Source organism: Oncorhynchus clarkii, chromosome 2 (assembly GCF_045791955.1).
Source record: "Oncorhynchus clarkii lewisi isolate Uvic-CL-2024 chromosome 2, UVic_Ocla_1.0, whole genome shotgun sequence".
NCBI lineage: Eukaryota > Metazoa > Chordata > Actinopteri > Salmoniformes > Salmonidae > Oncorhynchus > Oncorhynchus clarkii.
The window spans coordinates 59,432,877-59,460,109 of record NC_092148.1 but is presented as its reverse complement, the minus strand read 5'-3'; the positions used below and the strand labels follow the sequence as shown (position 1 = coordinate 59,460,109).

Below are 27,233 nucleotides of genomic sequence, written 5' to 3'. Positions count from 1 at the left end.
GTTTTAGAGTTACTTTTGTCCATTTCTACACATTTTGCCATGGGGCGTAGCGCAACAAAATCAACAGTGGCCCCCTGGTCGGTAATTCGACCATGATTACCACACATTTAGATTGGTCTAGCGGCTAGCACATTTTATTTTTTGCTGACATGGGCTAATTGTGTGACTGACGTAACTAGGGAAACTGCTGATGCACAACCAAATTACAAAATAGCACTTTGTGTATAATACTATTCTAACTCTCAGTATGTTGAGACCCCAACAGTTCCTAAAAATGGGGGGGGGGGGGGGGGTTTCACCACTTTCCCCATACCTGCTCTAAACCCACAACATACTTGATAGTGGAAAATTAATGATGAGAAAGTGTAGATCAATGCTTTTTTAAATTAAGATATTTGATTAAGTTTATTCCTTACAACATTCATAAGGGCTGGTGAAACTTAAACAGCTATACAAGTGATCAGGCTCTTCTGTGTACAGGTATCTTTCTACAATGCTGAATATACACTGCGCTCCCAAAACCACAATTCCTTCCACACACACAGAATTAAAATACAACTGCCAACCACATAACCTAAAGGCAACATTATAATGTAGCTATCCAAGTATATTCTTCATTGGAGGACAAAGACCAAGTCCTCTTGCACCCATACTAATCATCTTTATATATCTTGTTCATGAAGGAAGCCAAGTTAGTGTCATTAACAGTCCGTGGTGTGCCTGTAGCCCCATATACATCCATTCACAGGAAGTCCAGCTCTGGGCTGAGGCTGGAAGAGCTGAGGTGAAAGACCAGAGCTGCTGCCACCTCCGGGTCCAGATCAACACATAAGGCCTCCAGCTAGGAACAGGAGAGAGAAAGGGTCACAAGTAGGGTATTGTGTAATTCAAAAGGAAGTATCAGGGTATATCATTATTTTGGGTTTTGAGAGCCATTGGTAAAAAACAGAGTCTGATGCGAGGTAAAGCCCAGAAAGAAATCATAGGCTGTAGTTGTGTGATGTTCGTGAAAATCCAATAAATGTATCATATCCATCTGATTTCAACACAGTACTACACAGCCCAGTCCTACTCTATGGAATACAGACTGAGATCAGCCTTACTCTGGGTGGTCAGTGCACAAATGTGTTACCTGGTTCAGCTGATGTTGAGACAGTGAGGTTGGGGATGTCAGAGATATAGTCTTCAGAAGCACCTGCTGGGCCCTAGTCAAAATATATGAGAGGTCCATCTGCGAGACCAAAACCCGGATTCAGAAAAACGCCACTGTCAGTAGTTTGGTGACCACATACCAGTCAACCACAGTGACCGTGTCTGATGAATAAACATGATTATCTTTGCTTTTTCTGCATATCAAAATAAGCTCACCTGGTCAGTCAGTTGCTCGGTCACAGGGCAGGGAGTCTGGCCGTCCATAAAGAGCTTGATAAGGGAGGAGTAGCAGAGCACAGCAGTGTGGAGGAACCCTGGGGCCTTCACTGTTTTCTCCAATATCTCAGAGTTAAGATGGGGGACCAGGCTGGCAGGGAAACACAATACACATACAGAACTCACATATAAACAAGAAAATGGATGACAACACTGACAGTTTGACCACCAAGTAAATATACCTGTAAAAGGCCAAAGGCATCAGTCTTGTGTATTCATCGGATGTTACCACGGCCACAGGCTGGTATAGCCCTTTTTCTTGAATAGGAAAAACAAAATATTACATCACAGAGACACAAAATGGGACATATTCAAAGCCAGAGGCTACTGTAAATAAGCAAGTTATATACTGTACCAGAGCATGGTGTCTTGAATAGTAGCAGCCAGTCAGCAGAGTCCACAAGGACAGTCAGGATATCTTTACAGAGTTCCTGAGCTCTCTGAAGACCCTTCACCCTCTATGTAGCATGTCACACAAAAGTTGTATGAAACGTTGTAATTGTGATGTTTTGTTAGCAGAAAAGTTGTTTTAGTCTGTTGAATACGTTACTGTTACACTGTTGAGTGTGTAGGGCTAGGACAGCGTTTCCCAAACTAGGGGTCGCCTGATTTGAAAATGGGATCGCAAGAGAAACTCTGAAATTATTATATATATATTTTTAAACACGTTTGGTTCATAGAACCGGGATTACGTCACTCCAGTAGCAGCTAGATGCAGTTGTAATAAACAGAGCGGTTTCTGTTTTCTTCCTACAAATGTGGCTCTGTCTTTTCAACAGTTTAAGCTACAACATACGGCCGTCACTGAAAGATAAGACTCCCAGGAACTTGTAGCCGCGCAGGACTCAGAACAGACTGGAGAGGAAGCAGAACATCAACAATGATGTTCTTTCTACACAGAAGTTAATAAATTATTGCCTGATGATCTTCTGAACTTGCCAATACCTTTCTGATACATTTCTGTCACCATACTTCCTTCAGATAAAAATACTGTCAAAAGTACAGTCTGACTGATTTGTAATAGACTGTCATAGCCCCAATTAAAAAAGTAAACATTGGCAGTTGATAACAAAAACAATTTATTCAAAAAAGGTGTCGCGGGCCAAAAACATTTGGGAACCACTGGGCTAGGAGTTCCCATGTGCCCTAGCCAGGAACACTCGTGGCCTTAAGGTGTAGGAATGATGTACCCCAATGGTTTAACAAGCTTCCTTCTAACGTCAGGACAGCCAAGTCCCTGCCTATCTTCCGAAAACCCACCTCTTCAGTATCTTGACTAAATCCCAGTGACCCCCCCCTCCCTCTCCCTCAAAAAAAGTTGTAGTTGTCTTTTCCTACTAGCACTGACTTGGCTAATAAATACTGTTTTGAGGAAAAATGTACTTACTATGTCATGTAGTTATCTCACCTAGCTTTCTTAAGATGAATGCACTAACTGTAAGTCGCTCTGGATAAGAGCGTCTGCTAAATGTAAATGTACCTGGGGCGTGAGAAAAGTTGTGAGGAGGTCAGTCACACAGAGGAACAGCAGAAACACCAGCAGCTGGGGACAAATGGCATCACAAATTATTTTAGGTTACATGGCAGTTTCCCTGGTGTCTACTAACTAATGACAAAATGGAGCCTAGTGACAATGATCACGTCTCTAATAGAAAACTGCTAAGTTGGTTCCCTAATCATCTGAGTGTCTCTACTCCTAAATCACGAACAAGAAACTGTGTTTGTGTGAGGCCGAAGGTTAGTTCTGAGCATGTGAGTGTCAGTGTCTTACTAATGTGTCACAACTGCCAATAAATTCCAATAATATTCCAAGACACCTATATATCCCAAGAAACCTACATAAATGGGGATTTTTTTTCCCCTGTGCACTTTGACCTCCTTTATGTGGTGTGAAATAGATTTTCTCAATTGGCGGTGTTGTGTCCACTCCATCAAAGCTTACAAACATGGCTAGTGAACCTTTTGAACAAACATATAGGTTGAGTTTGAAACACTTGGTGATAGGGAAGAGAAGTGTACTTACCTGAGTGTGCTGCTCTGTCAGCTGTCCCAACATCTCCAGGCTTGTCCTGATGCCCTTGCCACTCGCCTGGCCTTCCCATACACAGTGCAGACAAGCTGCCAGGAGCAGGGGCGGGGCAGAGGGGACAGGGCATGACACTCCATCCTTTGAACTGCCAAGGACACAGGACAAAAAACACATTCAATCATTGTGCCAAAAAACTACAGAAATAAAAGTCAACATATTTAGTTTCTAAAGGAGTATTATCAGTAAATGCTGTCTATATACACAGGCATGTACGCATTATTCTGTTTTACCTGCAGACCCACAAGTGACAATCAGCCAGGACCTGCAGCTGCTGAGGCAGGGGCTGTCCGTCAGTGAGGCGATGCCAGAGAGACACCAATACAGGGGAGAGACGGCCCCACCAGTGCTGCCCAACACACACACACAAATTACACTCAGTCAGCATCATACATTAAAACTCTCAGATTAACAAATCAGACGTGATCCTGGAAGTATAATGTACGGTACCCCGGCAGAGACGAGGAGCAGTGGACATTGAAGACTGATCAGGGACATGGCCTTGTTCATTTCTCCTGATGCACAGTCACAGCTCACACTGGCCATGAGCACAGCCTATGAGAAATGACTTCATATGATAAATATCACAATATGTTGTTAACACTGTCAACCCAGAGCAGTTAATAATCTGTGAGTGGAACTTACTCTTAAGAAGTGTGCTGTGAGGTGATAGGGCAGCAGTCCAGCTGGGGAACAGCCCTTCCTCTGATACACAAAGAGATATCGTATAACGATAATGATCAAATCTGGGAAAACGCATCTATAGTAGGTGGTTTGGTCAAGATGAGAAGTGAACTACGGATCGATTCACACAGACTGTAGCTACAATAAATTTGCTTGAATGAATGATTCATTAATCTAACCTCCCTCTCTCAACCCCCATTGTGGCATACCTGATACTGGTTGATATGTTCCATGAGGGTCTCACAGTCCAGAGTCCTCTTCCCTCCTCCAGTCTTCACTGTAACCAACATGACTGCAGGGAGTGCCAGTATCACCCTATGATACACAAACACACGTTTTATTAAAGTTAATATACACACACGCACAAGTTCACACTGTAGTACAGTGAATCTCTATGGTGTAGAGCAGACCCACCCAGGGTTGCATATTTTTGCTAGCCCAGCACTAACACACCTAAATCAACTAATCAAGGGTTAAATCAGTTCAGTGAGTTAAGTTAGAACAACAATATGCAACCCTGGGGTGACCATGTTTGGAATCACTGGTATAGAGTAGGGCTGTTGGAATCACTGGTATAGAGTAGGGCTGTTGGAATCACTGGTATAGAGTAGGGCTGTTGGAATCACTGGTATAGAGTAGGGCTGTTGGAATCACTGGTATAGAGTAGGGCTGTTGGAATCACTGGTATAGAGTAGGGCTGTTGGAATCACTGGTATAGAGTAGGGCTGTTGGAATCACTGGTATAGAGTAGGGCTGTTGAAATCACTGGTATAGAGTAGGGCTGTTGGAATCACTGGTATAGAGTAGGGCTGTTGGAATCACTGGTATAGAGTAGGGCTGTTGAAATCACTGGTATAGAGTAGGGCTGTTGCGGTGACAGTAGTGGCGGCAAGACTCATGACTATTGTGCTCTTTGGGATTGATCAATTTGAAGAGAGAAGTTCAACAACAGGTTGAAACTGAATGGAAAACATGGTCGTTGTGTACAGTATGTTGTTTCAAAGCCTAACAACGAAATGGACAGGGCTTTCTTTAAGGTGATGATAAATTCTAAACACCATACGCATATTAGAGCTTATAAATACACATAGATGCATGAACCCCGCCCCCCAAAAAACTGAATTCAAATAATGATTGTGCCGTTATACAATACATAGCCTTCCGCATATTATGCATGGCCAAAAAACATTACAAAAATATATTTAAGATGTCTTTGGTACATAATTGGTCTAGCCGGACAGCTGACAGAGTTAGTCTACCATTATAGTGAATTTGCATTTGACTTTCAATAGCCTAGCAATAGGGTATTTATATATTTTCATAATTAATATGCTGACACATTACCTTTAGCTACAGAAAATCTCACCACCGCACATATCAATCTCCTCCCCTCTCTCCTTCATTTGTTTCAGCACACAGAGAGGAGCTGTCAACAGTTTATTGTAATATGTTGCCTTCTGAAAACATGTTACTATCAATGTTCCAAAACAGATTTGTCTTGGTTTCCTAAATTAAGCCCTGGGTAGCTGCAAGGACAAGGTTGGAGAGCCCATGGCATACAGAGTTTGGGCGAAATATCACGAGAGGCTCCATGCTCCTCAAACAGTGGTTGATGTGTGGAGTGAAATCACCAGCTTACCCAGCATGATTGAAAAACCAACTGTCAAGAAAGCGGCCTCTAAATGCTATTCGAGTGCATACTGATTACATTTATTTTTTCCCATTCTAAATCGAAATAAATTTGACATATTAGTAAAGACAAGATTAAATTGAGAATAATCTGATGGGTGAAAATATGATAAATTGGTGAGAGAACAGCATGTGCTGCCTGAGGAAAAGAATATTCTTATTTTATTCATACTATAAAATCATGGCACAGGACTTGGAAGCATATCTTGTCATATCTGCTAAGTGAACAAACCTACAGCAGGACACATAGCCAGATAACATATAGTAGGCCAACTCAAATTGTTCTTCTGAAATACATGATCTCCTTGTCATGTTTCTTTTGCATGACAATTAACCGGCTGACAAAATGTCATGACCGCCAAAGCCCTAGTATAGAGGATGTGTCTGTGTGTCTGTACATTACCTGTTCCATGTATGTAATGTTTGCTGAATGCTAAGCTCACTGCTGATACTCTGCAGGTCAGAGGTCACAGAGCATCTATGTGAAATCAGATCCAATAGGAAATGTCCCTTATCTTGAGTCCTTTGAGAGCGACTAGTGAGCTCCATCTCATAGACAATCTCCTATAAAGACATCAAAGGACACACACAGGAAAATCAGTGCAAAACATATGCAGAAAATACAAAGCATTAACAGGAAATCATGTACAGAAACAAACTAACATATCAATCAAAAGGCCTGTGTACTGTACCTGAAGTCTGGAGAAAATGTCTGGGAGACAGGTGCCTGCCTCCGAGGGTCTGTGATCAGTGTTCTCCTGGGTTGGAGCACTAAGGACACAAAGAGAAGCGATAAAGACTAAACAACTCAACAATGTCTATTATTCAAATAATCAGGATTATCTGAGGTGCAGGAGGCCATAAGCCAAATCATGCTGACCATACTGTCTTCTGGTCCATGACAGCGTTGAGAATGTGGGAGCAGGCTGTCCTTAAGTCTCCTGCACAGCCCCCCTTGTCCACAGGAGATGGCAGGTATAGCTGCTGACACGCCCACTGTTGATACTCCTGTCTGATACACACGCAGGCTCTGTTACACACCAGTACACAACATTATTGTTATTGATCAATAATGACAAACCTACTAGACACAGCCTCATTCAATTCAAGGTGGTTCACCGTATCCACTGGTCGGGGGCCAAACTTGGAAGAATATTCTGATTTTGATCCTACCTGTGTCAGATGTAAAGTGGAACCAGCCACACTGTTGCATATGTTTTGGGGCGGTCATAAACTGTCAGGTTTCTGGGAATTAATATTTAAAATGTCTCTGATATATATGACACTGTTATAGATTCGTCTCCCCTTACAGCCCTTTTTGGAGTACTGCCCATGGGTACCCCCCTATCAAGAATCCAGTTGGACACTGTTGCTTATACAACTCTTTTAGCTAGACGGCTAATACTACAGAACTGGAAAATGGCAGCTCCCCCATCTTATAAATATTGGGTGAGATGTGTTGTGCTCTCTGAAACTAGAAAAAAATTTAATTAAATTCACGTGGGAACCCCAAACTGTTTAATGAGGCTTGGGCTCCATTCCGGTCTTACTTTAAACAGTACATCCTCTGATGGCATTCCAATTCAAACTAAGTCTGTATTTGACCCCCCTGTGACTTAAGGGTTGGAGGAGCTTCTCTCTGTGTTTTTGCTGGGGGGGGCATTAAGGTCCATGTGCTTATTGATTGTGACCCGCGGATGCCTTGTTCATCTTGCCCGGGCAGAGACTGAAGTGTGAGCTTGTTTTTCCCAGTTATTTTTACATTTTGTTCACACCTACATGAATAATCATTCTATTTTTTTTATTTTAAAGCATTGTAAACTTTATTTTTGGTCCAGTGGATGGTCGGTCTGTGGCCATGACTGTCTGTGAGTGGTTGCATTTCTCCACCCTTATCCCTTGACTGTTTACAGGAACAATGGTGAGGTGTTTGCTCTGTCCCTGTACTATATATTGCCCTTTAACCTTTGTAGCCTTCTGCCTGGTGTGTTTAACTTGTCTAAAGTATGGTATCTTTAAAGCTATTTTTTTATTTGTATTTTTTTTCTAGTTGAGTATATTATTTATATTGCTTTGTGTTGTCTTGTCTGTGTGTGTGTGTGTGTAAAACTTCATAAACAGAGTTTAAAAAAATAAAAAATAATGACAAACCTCCAGGCATTGACAAATCTGGCCACTCCCATCTTTAATCTATGTCTAGTCTAATCTATGTCACTTGGCTCATCATGCTCTAGCGACTCCTGGTGGTGGGCTGTAAATTGAACAGTGTTTCCAACACATTGGTGCAGCTGGCTTCCAGGTTAAGCGGGCGGATGCTAAGAAGCGCGATTTGGCGGGTCATGTTTTGGAGGGTGCATGACTCAACCTTCACATCTCCTGAGCCCATTGGGGAGTTGAAGCGATGAGACAAGATCGTAATTGGATATGTGAGAAAATTGGGGTAAAATAGAAAAATAAATAAAAGGCGTTGCAGTCAGTTTTGGAATGGGTGGCCAGTAATAAAACTGGTCTGGAACATCTCTAAAACTAAGAGTATTTGGTACAAATCATTCCCTAAGCTCTAAACCTCAGCTGAATCTGGTAATGAATGGTGTGGCTGTTGAACAAGTTGAGGAGACTAAATTACTAGGCGTTACCTTGGATTGAAGTGTAGGCAAGAGATAAAGAAATATTCCGTTATTGTTGACAAGAGCTGGAACATGGAATCTGTCTGATATACAAACGCTTGGGGAAAAATACAGAATGTCTAACTCATTGACAACGACACGATGGACACAAAGTAATAAAACCAGATGAGAAATGATTTCTTCATAATCATGATAGGACATTGCAGAGAGATAAAGAGAGTGTCTCTTGGTGAACAGAAAAACCTTAAAGGCAAAATTCAACAATTACAGGAGGCAAGAGTGGCAGATTTTGCCCCCACCTGTGGGCCCTTCGTTCCCTCAATCTACCCTCATGCTGAGTTGCGCAAGGATGATCAGGTTTCAAGCATCTGATCAGCACTGCCTGGCTTTGAGTCAATAGATTCTGACAGCGGTGACAAACAATGTCTTATGCCAACCAGAACACAGGCTGTTAAAGGCAGTAAAGACAAACAACAGGTGACAGTAATCACATGAATCAGCATCTCCAAAACAGTTGGATGAGTTGTCAAAGACTTTGAAGCATCCACGAGATGTGGGTATGAAGACGTGAGACCATTTAAAGCAATAAGAAACTATACAATCTACATCCTTATGATGGGTTACAGTTATTAGCCTTTGTTTTGAACAACCGTGAACATGGCATACTTGAAGAAATGGTCAAGAGAGCTGTGGGTGGTGAAGAGCAAGATGTGGCCGATGGATGGAGAGCAATACTTGTTTTCCTTAAGGGTCTGACCAATTCTACCACCAATTGGGGAGAGATAACCAAATGTGTTCAAAAACAGAAAGAGCTGTTTGTTGAATGGGAAGAAAGGTTCAGAGCAGAGGTTAGACACAGTGGATTACCCATCATGAAAGATGGCGATGCACTCACCTCTTCCAAAAATGGGGCAATCACACAGTTGATGCAATCCATACACAATGATTAGCGCAAAACTTTTGTTTCCACAACTACTGACTGGGAGACAAAACTGCGGCGACATCATCGACATGCTGTCCCGAATGGATAGAGACATCAATCAACATAATAAACCTGCTGTTATCGGAGTTGTGCAGGTTCCAAGTGAACCCAAAAACATTACTCATTCAGCAGAAGAGAAACCTGTAGGCTACTATTCGAAGAAACTGGATGATGTGGAGTTGGGATGGGGTCCCTGTCACAGAGCTATAAGGGCTACTTACGTCGTTGTGTCGACGGTGGCAATGCTTCTTCTCGACCAACATCTTACCATCAAGTGTCCACATGCTGTTCACTCTTTTGACAATGAATCGAGCTGCATAGGTCGCAGCGGTTCGTTGGAACAAGTGATCAACGTGGCACACCATGTAATCCAGATACTACATTACTTGAACACAACTGCTGTGAGTTGGACAATGTGATAGTGACAGGCACGTTACCTGCAGGAACATCAGCACAGGTGGCGGAATTGGTGGCTTTGACAGAAGCATGTAAACAGGCTGAAGTAAAAAAAACAGCTAATATCTACAGACTCAAGGTATGCTTTCAGCCTTACCCATGATTTTGGAAAACTATTTAAAAAACCAGAGGATTCATGACATCACTGGGAGCTCCTGTGAAGAATAGACCAGAGGTGATGGCTCTACTGAATGCTCTCCAGTTACCTGGACAAGTTCGATCTTGAAAATGAAAGCACATGGAAAAAACCTGTACAGACAAGAGTAAAGGTTATGACCTGGCTGACAGAGCTGCCAATGCAGCTGCCAAGAGAACACCTCTGTCACCTAAACTGATTAGGAAATACACCGTGGATACATTGTAACACATTAGAGACATGCAAAGCAGTGCTCCAAAAGATGAAGTGTGGGAATGGATGGCTGCAGGGTGCAAACTCAATCAAGAAGGTATGTGGAAATACAACCTGAGATGTGTAGCGCCAAATTCACGCTTACCCGACATGGTGACACATACCACTCTTTGGGACACATTGGTGTGGACAAGATAGTTTATCATTTTGTGGGCAAATGGTGGAATCCTGAGGCAGAAAGAGGCTGAGGCTGTTGTGGCAAATTGCAAGATTTGTATGGAAAACAACACCAAGGGATGAGTGAAAGTACAGACACTACGAGCACCTCCCCCCACCAGGACCCGTCAGACATCTACAGCTTGACTACATCACACTAGCCAAATGTAAAGGAAAGGAAGATGTTCTGGTCGTTGTTGATTGTTTCTCACGATGGGTTGAAGAAGCCTACTCTACTAAGAAAGGATGGGTGATGGTAAAAAAATATATTTAACAGAGACATCAGGGCCAAAATGGGAAGGTCCTTGTCAAGTTTTGCTCATAAAAAGGTCAGCAGGGGAAATCACAATGGATACATGTCACTCACTGCAAGATTGTACATTTTGATAACAAAGCAGAGCCTGGAGAATAAAGAGCTGATTGATTAGCAGTCGGGGGCCAATCTCGTGTGAAGCATAGTAAGATGATCAGAACCTGATAAGCTTCTATGTTGTACACGGGAGTTGTCATTAGAGGTCGACTGATTAGGGCTGATTTATTAGTCTCGATTTCAAGTTTCCATAACAAATCGGTAATCTGCCTTTTTGGAAGCCAATTACATTACAATCCATGAGGAAACTGCGTGGCAGGCTGACCACCTGCGTCAAAAGGACCTTGTTGCTGCAAGGAGCCAAGGTAAGTTGCTAGCTAGCATTAAACTTATCTTAAAAAAACCATTCCATCTTCACATAATCACTAGTTAACTACACATGGTTGATGATATTACTAGGTTAACTAGCTTGTCCTGCGTTGCTAGTAATCAATGTGGCGGTGCCTGTTAATTTATCATCGAATCACAGCCTACTTCAACTTCGCCAAACGGGTGATGATTTAACAAAAGCACATTTGCGAAAAAAGCTCAATCGTTGCAATAATGCACCTAACCATGAACATCAATGCCTTAATTAAAATCAATACACAATCATATATTTTTTAAAACCTGCAAATGAAGTTAAAAGATTCATGTTAGCAGGCAATATTAACTAGGGACCGTTTCGGTCGCCTGACTCGTTGCAAACTGAACTAATTTGCCTGAATTTTACATAATTATGACATAACATTGAAGGTTGTGCAATGCAACAGCAATACTTAGACTTAGGGTTGCCACCCATTCGATAAAATACGGAACGGTTTCATATTTCACTGATAGAATAAACGTTTTGTTTTCGAAATGAGTTTCCGGATTTGACCATATTAATGACCAAAGGCTCGTATTTCTGTGTTTATTATATTATACTTAAGTCTATGATTTGATATTTGATGGAGCAGTCTGACTGAGCAGTGGTAGGCAGCAGCAGGCTCGTAAGCATTCATTCAAACAGCACTTTACTACGTTTTTCAGCAGCTCTTAGCAATGCTTAAGCACAGCACTGTTTATGACTTCAAGCCTATCAACTCCTGAGATTAGGGTAGCAATACTAAAGTGCCTATAAGAACATCCAATAGTCAAAGGTATATGAAATACAAATGGTAAAGACAAATCGTTGACGCGTCATAATTCCTATAATAACTACAACCTAAAACGCCTTAACTGGGAATATTGAACCACCGGCTTTCATATGTTCTCATGTTCTGAGCAAGGAACTTGAACGTTAGCTTTTTTACATGACACATATTGCACTTTTACTTTCTTCTCCAACACTGTGTTTTTGCATTATTTAAACCAAATTGAACATGTTTCATTATTTATTTGAGACTAAATAGATTTTATTTATGTATTATATTAAGTTAAAATAAAAGTGTTAATTCAGTATTGTTGTAATTGTCAACAATAGTGATATCGGGACATGCTTATTTAGGGAAATCTATGTGAAATATTATTTTTCTTGAAACCAGAACATGTTCATTTCACTTTTTGTTTCCTTCGTTACAGGTTATGAGAATCTATCGTCTGAAGTTGCAGCAATATTCCTTGACCCAAGGCCTGTACCTGAAACAATACAAGATCACTGGTGAAGTGTTCATTAAAGAGGCCCTTATCAACCAGTGGAACGGAAGAATAATTCCTCACTACCGTCAGAACATCATTTCTAATAGTTATCTATGTCGGACTGCTTCCGGTGTGGAAGAGCTGGTCACTTTTAAAGGACTGATTACCAAGCCAAAAGAACGATTGAATATTATTGTCTTGCAAACAATTATTTTTCTTGTCAGTTCTCCTAAAACAGGATGTGGTAGGAATTATGAGGGTCATCATCATTACATCTGTTAATACTTATTTTCTTTAACTTGGTTTGAAATCTATTTCTTATTGCAAAAGCAAGTAAAATATGCCCTTTGTGTTTTATAGAAACGCAAGTTTTAATGTGAATGATTTTATGCTTACAACAAAAAATGTTATGTCTATTTTTTCATGTTTTCTAAAAATACATTTTAAGTATATTTCTTTTTAAAATGGTCTAGGGGGGAGTGTAAGAATATTTAAAGATAAATACACAACAGCAGAGGACTAAAGGTCAAGAGGGAATTAATGATATATGGAAAAAGTTGTTTTTCCTATAATGGGGAACTGAAGATTAATGGGTCAGGGACACGGGAGGAATTTCAGTCCAGGACTCATACCTACATGTGGCAAGTTGATTGGTCCGAATTGTCTATACATTGAGCCTGAAACGGGATACTTGTTATTTGGCCACGTGTCGCCTGCAGTGGTGTAAAGCCTGCCGCCATTGGACTCTGGAGCAGTGGAAACGTGTTCTCTGGAGTGATAAATCACGCTTCAACATCTGGCAGTCTGACAAACAAATCTGGGTTTGGCGGATGCCAGAAGAATGCTACCTGCCCGAATACATAGTTGCAACTGTAAAGTCTGGTGGAGGATGAATAATGGTCTGGGGCTGTTTTTCATGGTTCGGGCTAGACCTCTTAGTTCCAGTGAAGGGAAATCAGAATACAATGACATTCTACACGATTCTGTGCTTCCAACTTTGTGGCAACAGTTTGGTGAAGGCCCTTTCCTGTTTCAGTATGACAATGCCCCAGTGAACAAAGCAAAATGGTTAGTTGAGATTGGTGTGGAAGAACTTGACTGGCCTGCAGAGCCCTGACCTCAACCCCATCGAACACCTTTGGGATGAATTGGAACGCCGACTGCGGGCCAGTCTTAATCGCTCAACATCAGTGCCAGACCTCACTAACACGGAACACAAACCGGCTGTGAGCTTGCGCCATCGTGCATAAATGTATTTTGTCCCCCCACACCAAACGCGATCACGACACGCAGGTTAAAATATCAAAACAAACTCTGAACCAATTATATTAATTTGGGGACAGGTCGAAAAGCATTAAACATTTATGCAAATTTAGCTAGCTAGCTTGCACTTGCTAGCCAATTTGTCCTATTTAGCTAGCTTGCTGTTGCTAGCTAATTTGTCCTGGGATATAAACATTGAGTTGTTATTTTACCTGAAATGCACAAGGTCCTCTACTCCACCTATGAATCCACATTTTCAGTCACCCACGTGGGTATAACCAATGACGAGATGGCACGTGGGTACCTGCTTCTATAAACCAATGAGGAGATGGGAGAGGCAGGACTTGCAGCGCGATCTGCGTCACAAATAGAACTGACTTCTATTTTAGTCCCTGGCAACACAGACACTCGTTGGCGCGCACGAGCACTGTGGGTGCAATAACTGAATAATAAAGATTTTGACATTTATTTTGCAACGCGATCGGTGTAGTTAGCCTGTAATGCTCTTGTGGCTGAATGGAAGCATGTCCCAGCAGCAATGTTCCAACATCCAGTGGAGAGCCTTCCCAGAAGAGCAGAAGCTGTTATAGCAGCAAAGGGAGGGACCAACTCCATATTAATGCCCATGATTTTGGAATGAGATGTTAGACAAGCAAGTGTCCACATTCTTTTGGTCATGTAGTGTATTTTGTGTCTATGTATTGATATGTAGGCTGTGTGTGCCGTTCTTAAACGTATGTAGTTCTATCCTTGAGCTGTTCTTGTCTATTAATGTTCTGTATTAAGTCATTTTTCCTGTGGACCCCAGAAAGAGTAGCTGCTGCTTTTGCAACAGCTAATGGGGATCCTAATAAAATACCAAAAAGAGATCAACATATACCAAACTTTTATATTAATGTGTGTATGGCCTGCATATTTAGGCATGTGCTTCACCTATCTGGGTCAGACAGGGCATCCTCACTCCTCTGAACTCTGAGTTCAGCTGCCAGCCACTCTGAAAATGAGAACTAGACAAAGAAGAAAATTAGAACTTCTCCAAGAAAATGAGAAACAGACATGTCAATGTGCCGAGAAGGCTGGTGGTGCTTTACACCAATGTTTAGACAGTTTTCCTCACCTGGTATTCTGGGAGTTTTACTAGGAGACGGAAGGGGGCGTGTTTCCATAGTGCCCAGGCTGACTTCCTCCAGGTTGTATTTGTGTCAGTAACACTCTTCCACAACCCACGATTCTCCTCCTCACCTTGTTTGTTTGCCCCTACATACTCCGATTCCCCACTCGCTTCAATTGGCAACCTCCTCATATCTGGCATTAGTCTGGGAATTAGGTACAGCAGCTACAAATACCAAATACAAAAAACACACACACACACTCACTCAGGAATAGGCAGGACATGGATCTGTGCAGGCAAGCAGAGAGGTACAACTGCAGCCCTAGTGTATGTGACATTCTGCTCAAACACCAGACCCCTGCTGCTTGCATAAAGGGCATCTCAGAGTGTGGCTGGGTGATAAGAGAGAGCATAATTACAGTGACACTGAAAGAATAACGTGCATACCTTTTTATAGAGGCTGCAGGGATTATACTGCTGCGGCTGATCACACAGTGACTCACTCCTGCAGAGACCATAGCAAACTGCAGCCACGCAGAACCTGGCAAACAAAAACAAAGCTGTCCACATAAATACATCTTATGATAACACTGTCCTATTGAACTAAAGTTAACTGTGCCTTTTGGTTTATAATATACTGTATAATTATTTTATGTAATCCTAGATGCTCAGGGTCCCTCTCCAGTCTCACCCACCTAACACAGAATAGCATGTTGGTTTGGGTGGTGCAGGGCAGAGCAGTGGTCAGTGCCTCCAGTACTGACACAGGGCCGGGCAGCAGGGGTGGGCACAGCTGCACCTTGGGGCTCTTGGTCTGGGAGGCATGAAGGTGCACAACAAAGGCTGCCAGTCCAAGCACATGTGCAGCACTCAATGATACCCCCTATAGAGAAGGACAGAAGATGACTGTAGTTAGAAAAGGGGGGGGGGGGGTAAGAAAGAGGTAAAAAGGAGAGAGAGCGAGAGAAAGAAAGAGGCAGTCAAAATTAAATGGGAAGAGAGATGGATACCTGGTTGTGGAGCAGGTCCCACATGCGGTGAAGGAGGGCAGTGAGCAGCTGTCTGTGTCCCAGCAGGATATTGACAAACTGGGATGCCCAGGGGCTCTGTCTTGGGTCACAGGTCACATTAAACTCAAATGAGAGTAGTGCAGTTTTATGCGGACTTGTGTTTTATGCTGACTGGTGGAGGTTAAGAGCCCATTTACGCGTGATCTGAAAATGTGGTCCGGGGGTACGCAGAAGCCAAATTGAGCTCCGTACCGCATTGCCATGTGCCTCACACATTTTTTGACATTTGTCATGATTGGTTGACGGTAGGTGGGGGCAGGAGGTCCTATATAAACACAAACTCACTTCCTTCACAACAGCTCTGCTCAACAGCTCTGCGCTGCTCTGTGAAGCGCAAGAAGTATGAATACCCTGACTTCTGCAGAGGCCGTACCACTATAAATGCTGCACGCCCAATGCAGACGTCAGATTGACCACACACACACCGCCTTAAACAAGCCCATAATACGCACGACAATCTGACTAATAACATTTGATTTGATAGACTTTAAAACGATCTCACTCTTCCATACATCTTTCAGATTTTTACTAAGTGACATGATTAGTTCCTCACTTATTTGGTGGGCTTATTCTGGAGGCGTCCAAAAGGCTCTGGCAGAAGCTCCTCAGGATCATGTTCACCACCTGAACAAAGACAGGACAGATAAGCAGACAGTGTAAGAGACAGAGACGGTGAGCGTGGCTAGCACAAATAACCCGACAGACAGACAAAGAGTAGGGAACGAAAAGGTGAGACACAGCAGAGGGAAAACAGTAGAAGAAAGAGAGAAATACAGAGGTTCCTCGCATTCCTTCCTACTTTATTGTGCAGCTCAGAGAAAGTGGACTCATCTACATGAAGCTGGATGACTGCCTGGCTGACCAGTTCCTCAGCACGTTCAGGGAACACAATACTCAGAGTGTGGGAGATCCTGGCCAGCTGGGCTGACACCTCTGTAAAGCCAGTGAGAATAAGATATGTTAAGTTTGCTTTGGTTGGTGTGTGTGTGTGTGTGTGTGTGTGTGTGTCGCAGTCTGCTCACCTCCGTCACTGCCCCCCTCTGTCAGCAGGGCTCTATGTTCCTGTAGTTGGACCTGTAAAACCTCCTGTGGGTTATCATCATCATTCACCCCAGAGACTCCTTTACCTGATAACACACAAGTAAAACACAGCTCTTCAAACATGGACAAAAGCACAGAGATATGACTACAGTGGTGCTTAGGGTGGAATAAGCTAATATTAAATATTTGATTATATTAAAATGCGTAGGGTGTTAAACATGGGATAATGTGATGGTACACACTGTCCTGTTGCCTCTGTCTCTCTCTCTGACATGACTCTATGTAGGAGGAGTGCTGGGCAGCTGGTATCTTTTCCGCTCTAGTAGAGAGCAGAAAACAAAACTGGAATCAATATACAAAAAACATCTGTATCAGCCTCAAACAGACAGAAAACTGTGTGGTGAGTGGTTGTATGGCTGAGTGTGAATGTCAAAAATACTTTTTAAGAGAATCTATGAAATTCATCCTGGCGTCAGGCTTCACAGGAAGCTGAAATGGACAGAGACAAAGAATACAAAATCTGGACAGACCACGTAAACACACCATTCAGTCAAATGCATTCCATCTAAAGCAAGAGAGCATAAGACTTACCACACGTGGGGTTAGGAGGGCAGGGAGGAAACGAGACAGGAAATAAGGCCTTCTGAAAATGCTGGAGTAGGAAAAGAGTATGAGTGTTGTAAAACATAAAGACAGTGTAGGACAACAGGATAAGTAGGTCATGCAGTACATTGATCTCAATAGGTGATTTGTGAGAGTTATGTAGCATACTGTAGTTGTAGGGTACCTGGCCTCCATGACAGTGGCAGATATCCTTCCTGTGCTCCCAAACAACGAGATTGCCTTCTCCACATCCTGACGTGCCTGACACCGGGGCTGAGAAGGCATATTGAACAAATACAAAGAGTGATACACACATTCATGAGCACATGTAAAAAAAACAATTGAAAAGGGACAGTACACAAATCAGCAGAAAGCACTCTAACCTGCACTGAGGTTCCTGCTCCAGAGATATCCTCATAAAGGCCCATCTCCTCAATTGAGACCTGCAGACAGAGATGTCGACCCTGTTTATACAGCTGGAGGAGAGTAGATTAATGGGCTGCATAATGAGAGGGTTTGTGGTATGACACGTCAACCAGTCCGAGTTAGTTACATTGTAATAACTGTATTATGTCTCTCAGTCTGTCTATGTACCATCAAATACTGGTTCAGCGAATCTAGGCCCTACCTTCAGGTCAGCCAGTCTGGTCTTGGTGAGGGACACATACTCCTGCAGTAGGGCCCGGTGTTTCACTGCCACGTAGGGTGGATGGAGGATGTGGACCTGAGAGACCAGATCATCCAGAGACATTAGCATTCAGAAACATTTAGACTTGGGCCCAGGCCAGCAGTAAAGTAGAGCCAAACAGTGTCTGTCACCTGACCTTCAGATACTGTGGGGGGTCAAAGGGCACCAGGTCCGACAGGAACTTTAGCAGGAACACCAAAGACTTCTTACTGTTGCCGTGGTAACTGCTAGCACCGCCAAAAGACATCTAGGAAGACAGGAGAGAAGCCAACTTTATTGAAAAGAGCCAAACATAAGAAGATAGGGGACCAATAAATTATATTCTAGTAGCCACTGACTAAGCTCTGAGGGGTCTTGCCTTAAACCACTCGCTGTAGGAGGGGAAAACACCAGGCCCTTCAAGCGCACCCTGACGGGCCAGGAGGAAGGCAGTGATCATGTTCTCCAAGTCATACCCCTCAAACGCTGAGCTTAGGAGCCTGGACAGCAGCTCTGAGGTACAGAGAAAAATAATTATTTCCAACAACACTCCTATGACATTTAAGTGTGTGTGTGTGTGTGTTGCTACTTCACATTTATTCTGCACTGTTAAGGAAGAGCTGCAAGTAAGCATTTCAGTGTACCATTTACACCCACTGGATCCTGTGCGCGTGATGAATAAACTTTTATTTTGATTTGTGCGTACCTTTTAGGCTAGGCTGGGTGTTTGGATTGTAAACCAGCAGGGTGGAGAGACAGGAGAGCACATGCTGCCAGTTGACCTCATGCGTCTCCAGTACTTGTTGCAGGTGAGAGAGAAGCTCCTCTACCTTGAATATCACTGCCAACTAAGACAAAGAGAAAGGGCTGGATGTTGTATTACACCACAGAGACAGTCAAGTCACAACTCCCCAATATAAAAAGTTTACACTTGTTATTCTATAGACCGGTTTTACAGGTTAATTACTAAATGGACTGGAGCCATGTCCCTCTTAAATCTGAACTTAGCCCGAGTGACTTCCAAGAGGTTAGGAATCGCCAAAAAGCAGAACCTGGTATCCTAACCTGGAATCCTGACCTCCCTGAGACCAAGGGCAAATAGCTGTAAATTCTGTCATCGGTGGTGTCAAATTTTTGTCAACAATCTACACAAAATAGTCTGTCAAAGTGGAAGAAAAATCTAACATTTGTAAAAATATATATATATTTTTTAAATAGAACTGTCAGAAAGTCTCAGGGAAGCTCATCTGCGTGCTTGTCATCCCCCCCAGGGTCTTCACCTAACTGCAGTTTATTTTTGTTCCGTATATCTTGATTAGATAAAGTATTCAACCCCCTGAATCAATGTTCTAACATGCTTTAAACTACAGCTGAGTCTTTCTGAGTAAGTCTCTAAGAGCGTTCCACACCTGGACTGTGCAAAATTCTTTCAGCTCTGTCAAATTGGTTATTGATCATTACTAGATAACCATTTTCAGGTCTTGCCATAGATTTTCAAGCAGATTTAAGTCAGAACTGTAACTAGGCCACTCAGGAACATTCACTGTCCTGAGCAACTCCAGTGTAGATTTGGCCTTGTGTTTTAGGTTATTGTCCTGCTGAAAGGTGAATTAATCTCCCAGTGTCTGTTGGAAAGCAGACTGAACCAGGTTTTCCTCTAGGATTTTGCCTGTGCTTAGCTCCAATCCATTTTACCCTGAACAATGCACCAGTCCTTAACATGATGCAGCCACCACAATGCTTGAAAATTGGAGTCATACTCACTGTTGCATTGGATTTAACCCAAACACAACACTTTGTATTCAGGACAAAAAGTGAATTGCTATGCCACATTTTCTGCAGTATTACTTTAGTGCCTTGATGACAACATGATACATGTTTTAGAATATTTTGATTCTGTACAGGCTTCCTTCTTTCCACTGTCAATTAGGTTAGTATTGTGGAGTAACTGCTATATTGTTGATCCATCCTCAGTTCTCCTGTCACAGTTATTGGCCTCATGGTGAAATCTATGAGTGGTTTCCTTTCTCTCCAGCAACTGAGTTAGGAAGGACATCTGTATCTTTGTAGTGACTGGGTGTATTGATACACCATCCAAAGTATAATGAATAATTTCACCATGCTTTAAGGGATATTCAATATCTGTTCAACTTTTTTTTACCCATCTACCAACAGGTGCCCTTCTTTGTGAGGCATTAGAAAACCTCTGGTCTTTGTGGTTGAATCGGTGCTCAAAATTCACTGACTCACCTTACAGAGAATTGTATGTGTGGGGTACAGAGAAGAGGTAGTCATTCAAAAGTCATGTTAAACACTTATTGCACACAGAGTGAGGCCTTGCAACTTATTATGCACACTTTTACTCCTGAACTTATTTAGGCTTGCCCTAATAAAGGGGTTGAATATTTATTGACTCAAGACATTTCAGCTTTTCATTTTTTATGAATGTAAAATGTCTAAAAACACAATTCCACTTTGACATTATTGTTTTTTGTGTGAAGGCCAGTGACAAAAAAAATATTTATTTAATCAATTTTAAATTCAGGCTGTAACACAACACAATGTGCAAAAGGCCAAGGGGTGTGAATACTTTCTGAAGGCACTGTATGTAGCAGATATAGACTGAATTCTTCCACTGCACTGAGTCATCAGGCAAGGGTCTGGAACACTTGGAGAACGAACAGATAAGAAAGAATATTTATGCCTGCCCTAGAGTAGGTTGGCAGATTACTATGAACCTCTCAGAGGAACGTACGTGTCTGTCGCCCCATATGCATATGTCTGTCTAATAAACCTATAAATATAGAATTGGAAAAATTGTTTCAAATGTCAATCTTAATAATACAATGAACACATCCTACCGTACTTTCACAAAAGATCACAATGTCCTGGAAAATACCATGATGTCATAAATCACACCCACAGGGATATTATCATTCCCGTTCTGATGTACAGTCACACCCACACAAATAACTATATAAAAAAATACATATTTTGAAAAGCAGCTCACATTAACCAGACAGGTTAATCTATTTATACATGTACAAAAGGTATTTACATGATTCTTTAGAACAGAGTACAAGTCATTTACCTTACGAAACAAGGAGGTCAACAGTCTGCAGGTTTTAGCAAAGCTCCACTCTCTTTGCATGGCAATGGCATCAGATACTAGACAATACAGGTTGAGGAGAACACTCAGATGACAGGATGAGATAGAACTTGACAACATAGGTGGCTGTTTTACAAGAGAAGTTATATTAAAGAGAGATGTCAATAATATGTTCTGTGATCTTACCTTTGAGTCTAGGTCTGTAGGTGAGAGTGTGTGTGAGAGAGTGGATGAAGAAACGGCGCAGTGCATCAGGTGATACAGACACACCACACAAGGAAGCATCAAACATCTGTACCCTTTTCAAACAGAAAGAGTGAATAAAAAGAGTGAATATGGATTATTATTCCTGTTCTAAAATTCCGTTTGGTTGGCAGCCTTTTCTCCTTTACCATAATTCAGCTGTTTCACCAGACTGCAGGGTTGGTTTGCAATTCAAAGTATCCAGTACCCCTTAAAAAGAATGGACAAACATCACAAAAGGTTAACAAAAGAATCTTAGCAGTTGGACAAGATAGAGCCTCTGTTTACTGAACGCAGCTTTGAGCTGCAATGAGAGGGATTGTATACTCACAGGAGAGCATGTCATCCAGCACTGAACGGCACACCTGGGAGAGCCTCCTGCATGGTGCTGCTGTGGAGTCCTGTGTTTCCTCAAAAACAGCTCGCACCAACACAGATACCACAGCTGCAACACAATACACATTTGCACATATAGAAAGAGCAAAAATGGACACAACACTGGCAGACTGAGGTGAGGTGATTGCCAGATAAGAATAGATGTGTATACATAGTACTGATTCACCGTGATGAATGAGACACTACTGTAAAGGCTTACTTGAGAGAACCTGCTGAAGTACTCCATCTCCCTCCTCAGTAGCTGTCCTACCACACAGAGCCTTCAACTCAGACATCAACCATGACCTCACCCCATTCTCACTGCAATAAGAGCCCATGTGAAATATGAAGATTAATAGCCTAGCAATTAATAGTGATTGTGTTTCTATCCCACATAGCTCATTTCAATCTGAAATACTTTTGAATCCCACAACACACAGAATCTAATACACTGTATCAGCTAGAACTTCAGATACCTTTCCAACATGTACTCCAGAGAGAGGATATTCTGAGTGTGTAAGTGGTACACCACCTCCAGCATGGGCTGTTTCTACACAAGGAACAGGGAAGGAAGTCACTAGGCAGGTTTGATTGCTTTTGTCTAGTAAAACTGTGTCAATGTGACAAAAAAATAACATTGCTATATGTGTAATGGAAACGGGAGCTATAGGAGAAATGTTCTAAAGATAAATTATTTTATTGTTTTTTTTTTACCTATTATAAATTACAATTAAAAAAAATAAAAAACACATGACATCACTACACATATTTTCTCTGACAAAAACAAAATCAAAAAAATTCTTTGTATAATTCTGAAGGTACGCAGGAGACGTGATGTCATCACGTAACTACATAAAAACATAAAGCAACATCTACAATGGAATGGTTCAAAAATAAACATATCCAGGTGTTAGAATGGCCAAGTCAAAGTCCAGACCTGAATCCAATTGAGAATCTGTGGAAAGAACTGAAAACTGCTGTTCACAAATGCTCTCCATCCAACCTCACTGAGCTCGAGCTGTTTTGCAAGGAATGGGAAAAAATGTCAGTCTCTCGATGTGCAAAACTGATAGAGACATACCCCAAGCGACTTACAGCTGTAATCGCAGCAAAAGGTGGCGCTACAAAGTATTAACTTAAGGGGGCTGAATAATTTTGCACGCCCAATTTTTCAGTTTTTGATTTGTTAAAAAAGTTTGAAATATCCAATAAATGTCGTTCCACTTCATGATTGTGTCCCACTTGTTGTTGATTCTTCACAAAAAAATACAGTTTTATATCTTTATGTTTGAAGCCTGAAATGTGGCAAAAGGTCGCAAAGTTCAAGGGGGCCGAATACTTTCGCAAGGCACTGTATAAAGCTCGACTTCACATTAGTTATACATGCCTACTACATAAGTTCTCAACTATAAAAAAAAAATATATATATATATATATATATATTTGCAGGACAAGGATTGTCCTGACTTTCAAGAATTAATGAATTGGTTCGCTTTACTTTTCTGGATGCAAGTTACCCCATGGCACGGACATGGCGATAATTGGCACATGAGAATTATTAGAATTCGGCAAATCAATTCTTGCCTTCTATCCATGCTAGCTTTTGCAGAACATTAATCAGATAGGTGGGAGGGCATACAGGCTGTCACCAATTTATTAATGTGCAATTTGCCGAAATGGATATTGGAAACACTTTTATTCAACACTCCAGGGTCCTAGGTTTTTGCGGAAACTTTTGTTTTGTGACATTACGTCCAGATGTTTTTAATCGACACAAGACAGATCAATGGAAACGCACTGTAACAGGCAATTCTGGCATCTATTTTCTATGCAAACTTTCTAACTGTTGACAACAACAATAACAAGTTAATGGAAAAAAAACTGTAGCAACTGTCAGGTACACACAAACAGATAAATGAAACAAAAAAATCAACAATAGGCTCAAATTGCCAAAACCCGAAGGTATGGCATTGGCAGTATAAAGACAAGAGTCTGGTGTGTGCACACACACTCACCTGATCCCTCCAGTACTCCTGCCAGAAGAGTTTAGAGCAGAAGGCTTCAAGAGAGAGAAGCTCACGGGTTGATTGGAAAAGCACGGAGAGCTGGACCTGGACAGAGGACAGTGAACATTCCTAAAGGCATAGGCTATGTAACACATCTCAAACAATAGTCTTATAGGCAAGGGAGAAACTAGATGTAATTTCTTCCTGGTACGGGACCACCAAATTATTTTTATGGTCCTAGTAGTAAATACATATAATTTAACTGTAAAACCTTTTAATGTGGCATGTTTTCATCTGATTGTCAAACAAATCACTTCAAAACAGCAGGCTACCTGAGCACGATTGTCCATTCTAAAATAAATCCAGCATCTACAACAGTGCACTGACCCTTATCAAAGTTGCCCATCCTTGCTCTATTGGGTTTGTTCAGCAACAATGCACAGATATGTTGTGGCATTCAACCATTGCTCAATTAGTATCAAGGGACCTAATGTAAGCCAGGAAAACAATCCCCACACCAGTACACCACAAGCCTGTACCGTTGACACCAGGATGGATGGGGCCATGGATTCATGCTGCTTAGGCCAAATCTTGACTCTGCCATCAGCATGACGCAACAGGAACTGGGATTCGTTGGAACAGCCAATGTTTTTCCACTCCTCAATTATCCAGCATTGGTGATCGCGTGCCCACTGGAGCTGCTGCTTCTTGTTTTTAGCTGATAGGAGCAGAACCCAGTGTGGTCGTCTGCTGCAATAGTGGCAACTGTTATACTGCGGCATTATTTGTCTGTTTGTGTTCCGTCTGTCAGCGTGCATGATTCGTGCCATTCTCCATCGACGAGCTGTTTTTCACCCACAGGTCTGCCGTTGACCAGATGTTTTTTTGTTTGTCGCACCATTCTCTGTAAACCCAAGACACTGTCGTGCGCGAAAAGCCCATGACAGGGTGGTTGTTTCTGAGACACTGGATCCGCCGTGCCTGGCACCGACAATCATACCATGCTCAAAGTCGCTTAGGTCACAGACATCTTTGTTTTAATTATTGTGATAGGGTTGTGTTTTACCAGAACACTGAACCTCCACTATTTATTTTGCAGGGACTCCCTACTGGACAGGCTTACTTTCACCCCTACCTATAGGCCTAGATGTTGGATGATGAAAAATCATACTTGAAATAAGGCAACAGTAAACATGTCGTCCCACACAAATGATGCAGCACCCACCCCCCTTGGGCCAATCGAGGTATCCTGTGACTAACAAATTTCAGTTAACTACTATAGCTTCCACCTTGGGACAATCAGAGTAATTTTGTAAATGCCAAATCTCTATGGCAAGACGCATCATTAACCCAAGTTTCGTCAAAATTGAGCCAGTACTGTCTGAGATATCGCATGACTTTCGTACGGCGACAGATCCACAGACCCCTCTATTTTTAGATTTTTGTAAATTTTTATTTAACTAGGCAAGTCAGTTAAGAACAAATTCTTATTTACAATGACGGCCAATTTAATTGTGGGGGACAACAAACATCGACATAGATGCATATCCAGACATTATTCCCAGCACAAACCCTTTGAGTGGAGTTGAGCAACACTTGCTCTCGGTCCCCTTTGATATGGCCGGTCAGGTCCAACAGTCTTTCTACCACCATCTTCACTGACAGGGCTGCCACCGGGACCCCCAGCTCCCCAGCCTTCCTCCTCAACTCATTCACTGAAAACACGCATATCAATTTCTACATAATTATCTCACACACACTCAGTGGTGTATGTGCATTCTAGTACATACACCACTGACACATTGAAAGTATTTACCTTGATGGAGGAGATATCCTGAAAACTCACCCAGAAGTGAACCCCCAATTGTAGGTGAGGGACTTTCACTGGCTGCTTTTTTCTGTCCAGAGTACTCCTTGCAAATTAAATTGCAAGGATTTGGACTCTAGAAGAAGGATAAAGTAAGTAACTTGTCTAAATCTGACAGGTCTAATTTAGGGCACAAAATGTTATAGTGCCCCTTGCTACCAGTCCACTGACTCCATCCCAGTCTAGACTGGACTCATTCACTCACCCCCACCTCCAGAAACAGATCTGAGAGGTTCTGGTGTCTGTTCAGAAGCTGGACTGCTGCCTCCTGCAGCTCCTGTACATTCTCCTGCTTTGGCCTCTTCCCAACACGCCCTGCTGTGGGAGGATCAACACTGTGTTCTTTTATCATCATAAAATCTGTAAGTCAGGTAAAGTCTTTGACAATGAAGGATTGGTTAGGGTTTTCAGTCAAGACATGGGTCAAGATCAAGTTGAGGCTACGGAATAACGTTAGATAAACTAGAGAATGGAAGAGATTAGAATAGAACGGGAGGAGAGAGGAAGACCTGGCAAGTAGATAGGGTATAATGTAGTCCATTATTGCGGTGACGTTAACGTTACTCCTTATAGTCCAATGACCTTACATGTTCTGTTTAATAAAGACGAATTAGCTCTGAAACTTGCCAAAACAGCCAAATACTCAATCGATTCTCAATTGCGGTACGATTCTAGAAACATAAATCCCTCTACTTTTATATCACATCAAAATAATTTCGGATTTTAACATTGCAGTCAACAGTATTTTTCAGTGACAATGATGACAACACGTTGGTGGCGTCCGTCTTCCGTTTACACACAAATATTTGGAGACGCAGATAGCTAATTAGCACCGCTACTATCGTCAATAGGCGCTAAAACAGTTCGCATCTACGAATGGGGTAGTAGAGATAGCCAGCTAGCTACCCAGTTCAAAACCTTGGGTTGTGGTGCAAAGCTACCGCTAGCTAGCCAACTTACCGAGCAGACACGAGAGTGTCCTTTTCTGAGTGGGACACATACTTGACGCACCTAGCGACATGATTATGACAATTAACATTAGTATGCAACAAGAACAAGCATTTTCACCTCATAGTAAAGTGAGTCAGCTAGCTAGCAAGTTATTGAGAATATTTTTCATATGCTGGTAACGTTAATATATATTTGGTTGGCTAACTAGCTAATGATTTTTGACATGGTCGGATGTTGTTGTCGAGCTACTTCCATGCCCCGCTCTTTACTCTCATTGGTCGGAGTCTGGTTTTGCGCAGCCAATCCAGGGACGGTATGCTGTTGACATACCAGGCCAATCATAAACAACCCCTGAATTTAAAGCTTTGTTCAAGGCTAAAACTTAGCTTTTTTATCATCTTAAATTATTTATTTTTTAAATGATTGACTAATATAGTTGGC

At 42.0% G+C, this 27,233-nt stretch overlaps 1 protein-coding gene across 2 annotated transcripts; it reads right to left on the bottom strand.

Annotated features, from left to right (window-relative positions):
• Nucleotides 1-377: 377 nt before the first annotated feature.
• On the bottom strand, nt 378-27,023 carry LOC139370911 (Fanconi anemia group A protein-like). 2 transcript variants are annotated; one of them, XM_071110797.1, is made up of 42 exons: nt 26,802-27,023; nt 26,047-26,159; nt 25,821-25,917; nt 25,547-25,689; nt 23,984-24,079; nt 22,445-22,518; nt 22,189-22,289; nt 21,925-22,038; nt 21,743-21,803; nt 21,537-21,649; nt 21,333-21,409; nt 18,948-19,089; nt 18,621-18,754; nt 18,399-18,509; nt 18,203-18,298; nt 17,958-18,017; nt 17,759-17,847; nt 17,563-17,623; nt 17,411-17,460; nt 17,214-17,290; nt 16,953-17,057; nt 16,718-16,863; nt 16,484-16,554; nt 15,871-15,970; nt 15,556-15,743; nt 15,308-15,401; nt 14,867-15,085; nt 14,683-14,756; nt 6,768-6,899; nt 6,580-6,658; nt 6,291-6,451; nt 4,408-4,513; nt 4,160-4,219; nt 3,965-4,069; nt 3,748-3,863; nt 3,452-3,602; nt 2,909-2,971; nt 1,784-1,886; nt 1,611-1,686; nt 1,369-1,519; nt 1,133-1,231; nt 378-841 (listed from the first exon to the last, which is right to left on the bottom strand). In XM_071110797.1, exons 1-42 carry the CDS (start codon nt 26,878-26,880, stop codon nt 743-745), a joined length of 4,386 nt encoding a protein of 1,461 aa, XP_070966898.1. In that variant the 5' UTR covers nt 26,881-27,023; the 3' UTR covers nt 378-742. The 2 variants fall into 2 exon arrangements, with proteins under 2 accessions (XP_070966898.1, XP_070966906.1); XM_071110805.1 differs by having other exon boundaries at nt 16,730-16,863.
• Between the last annotated feature and the right edge of the window lie 210 nt (nt 27,024-27,233).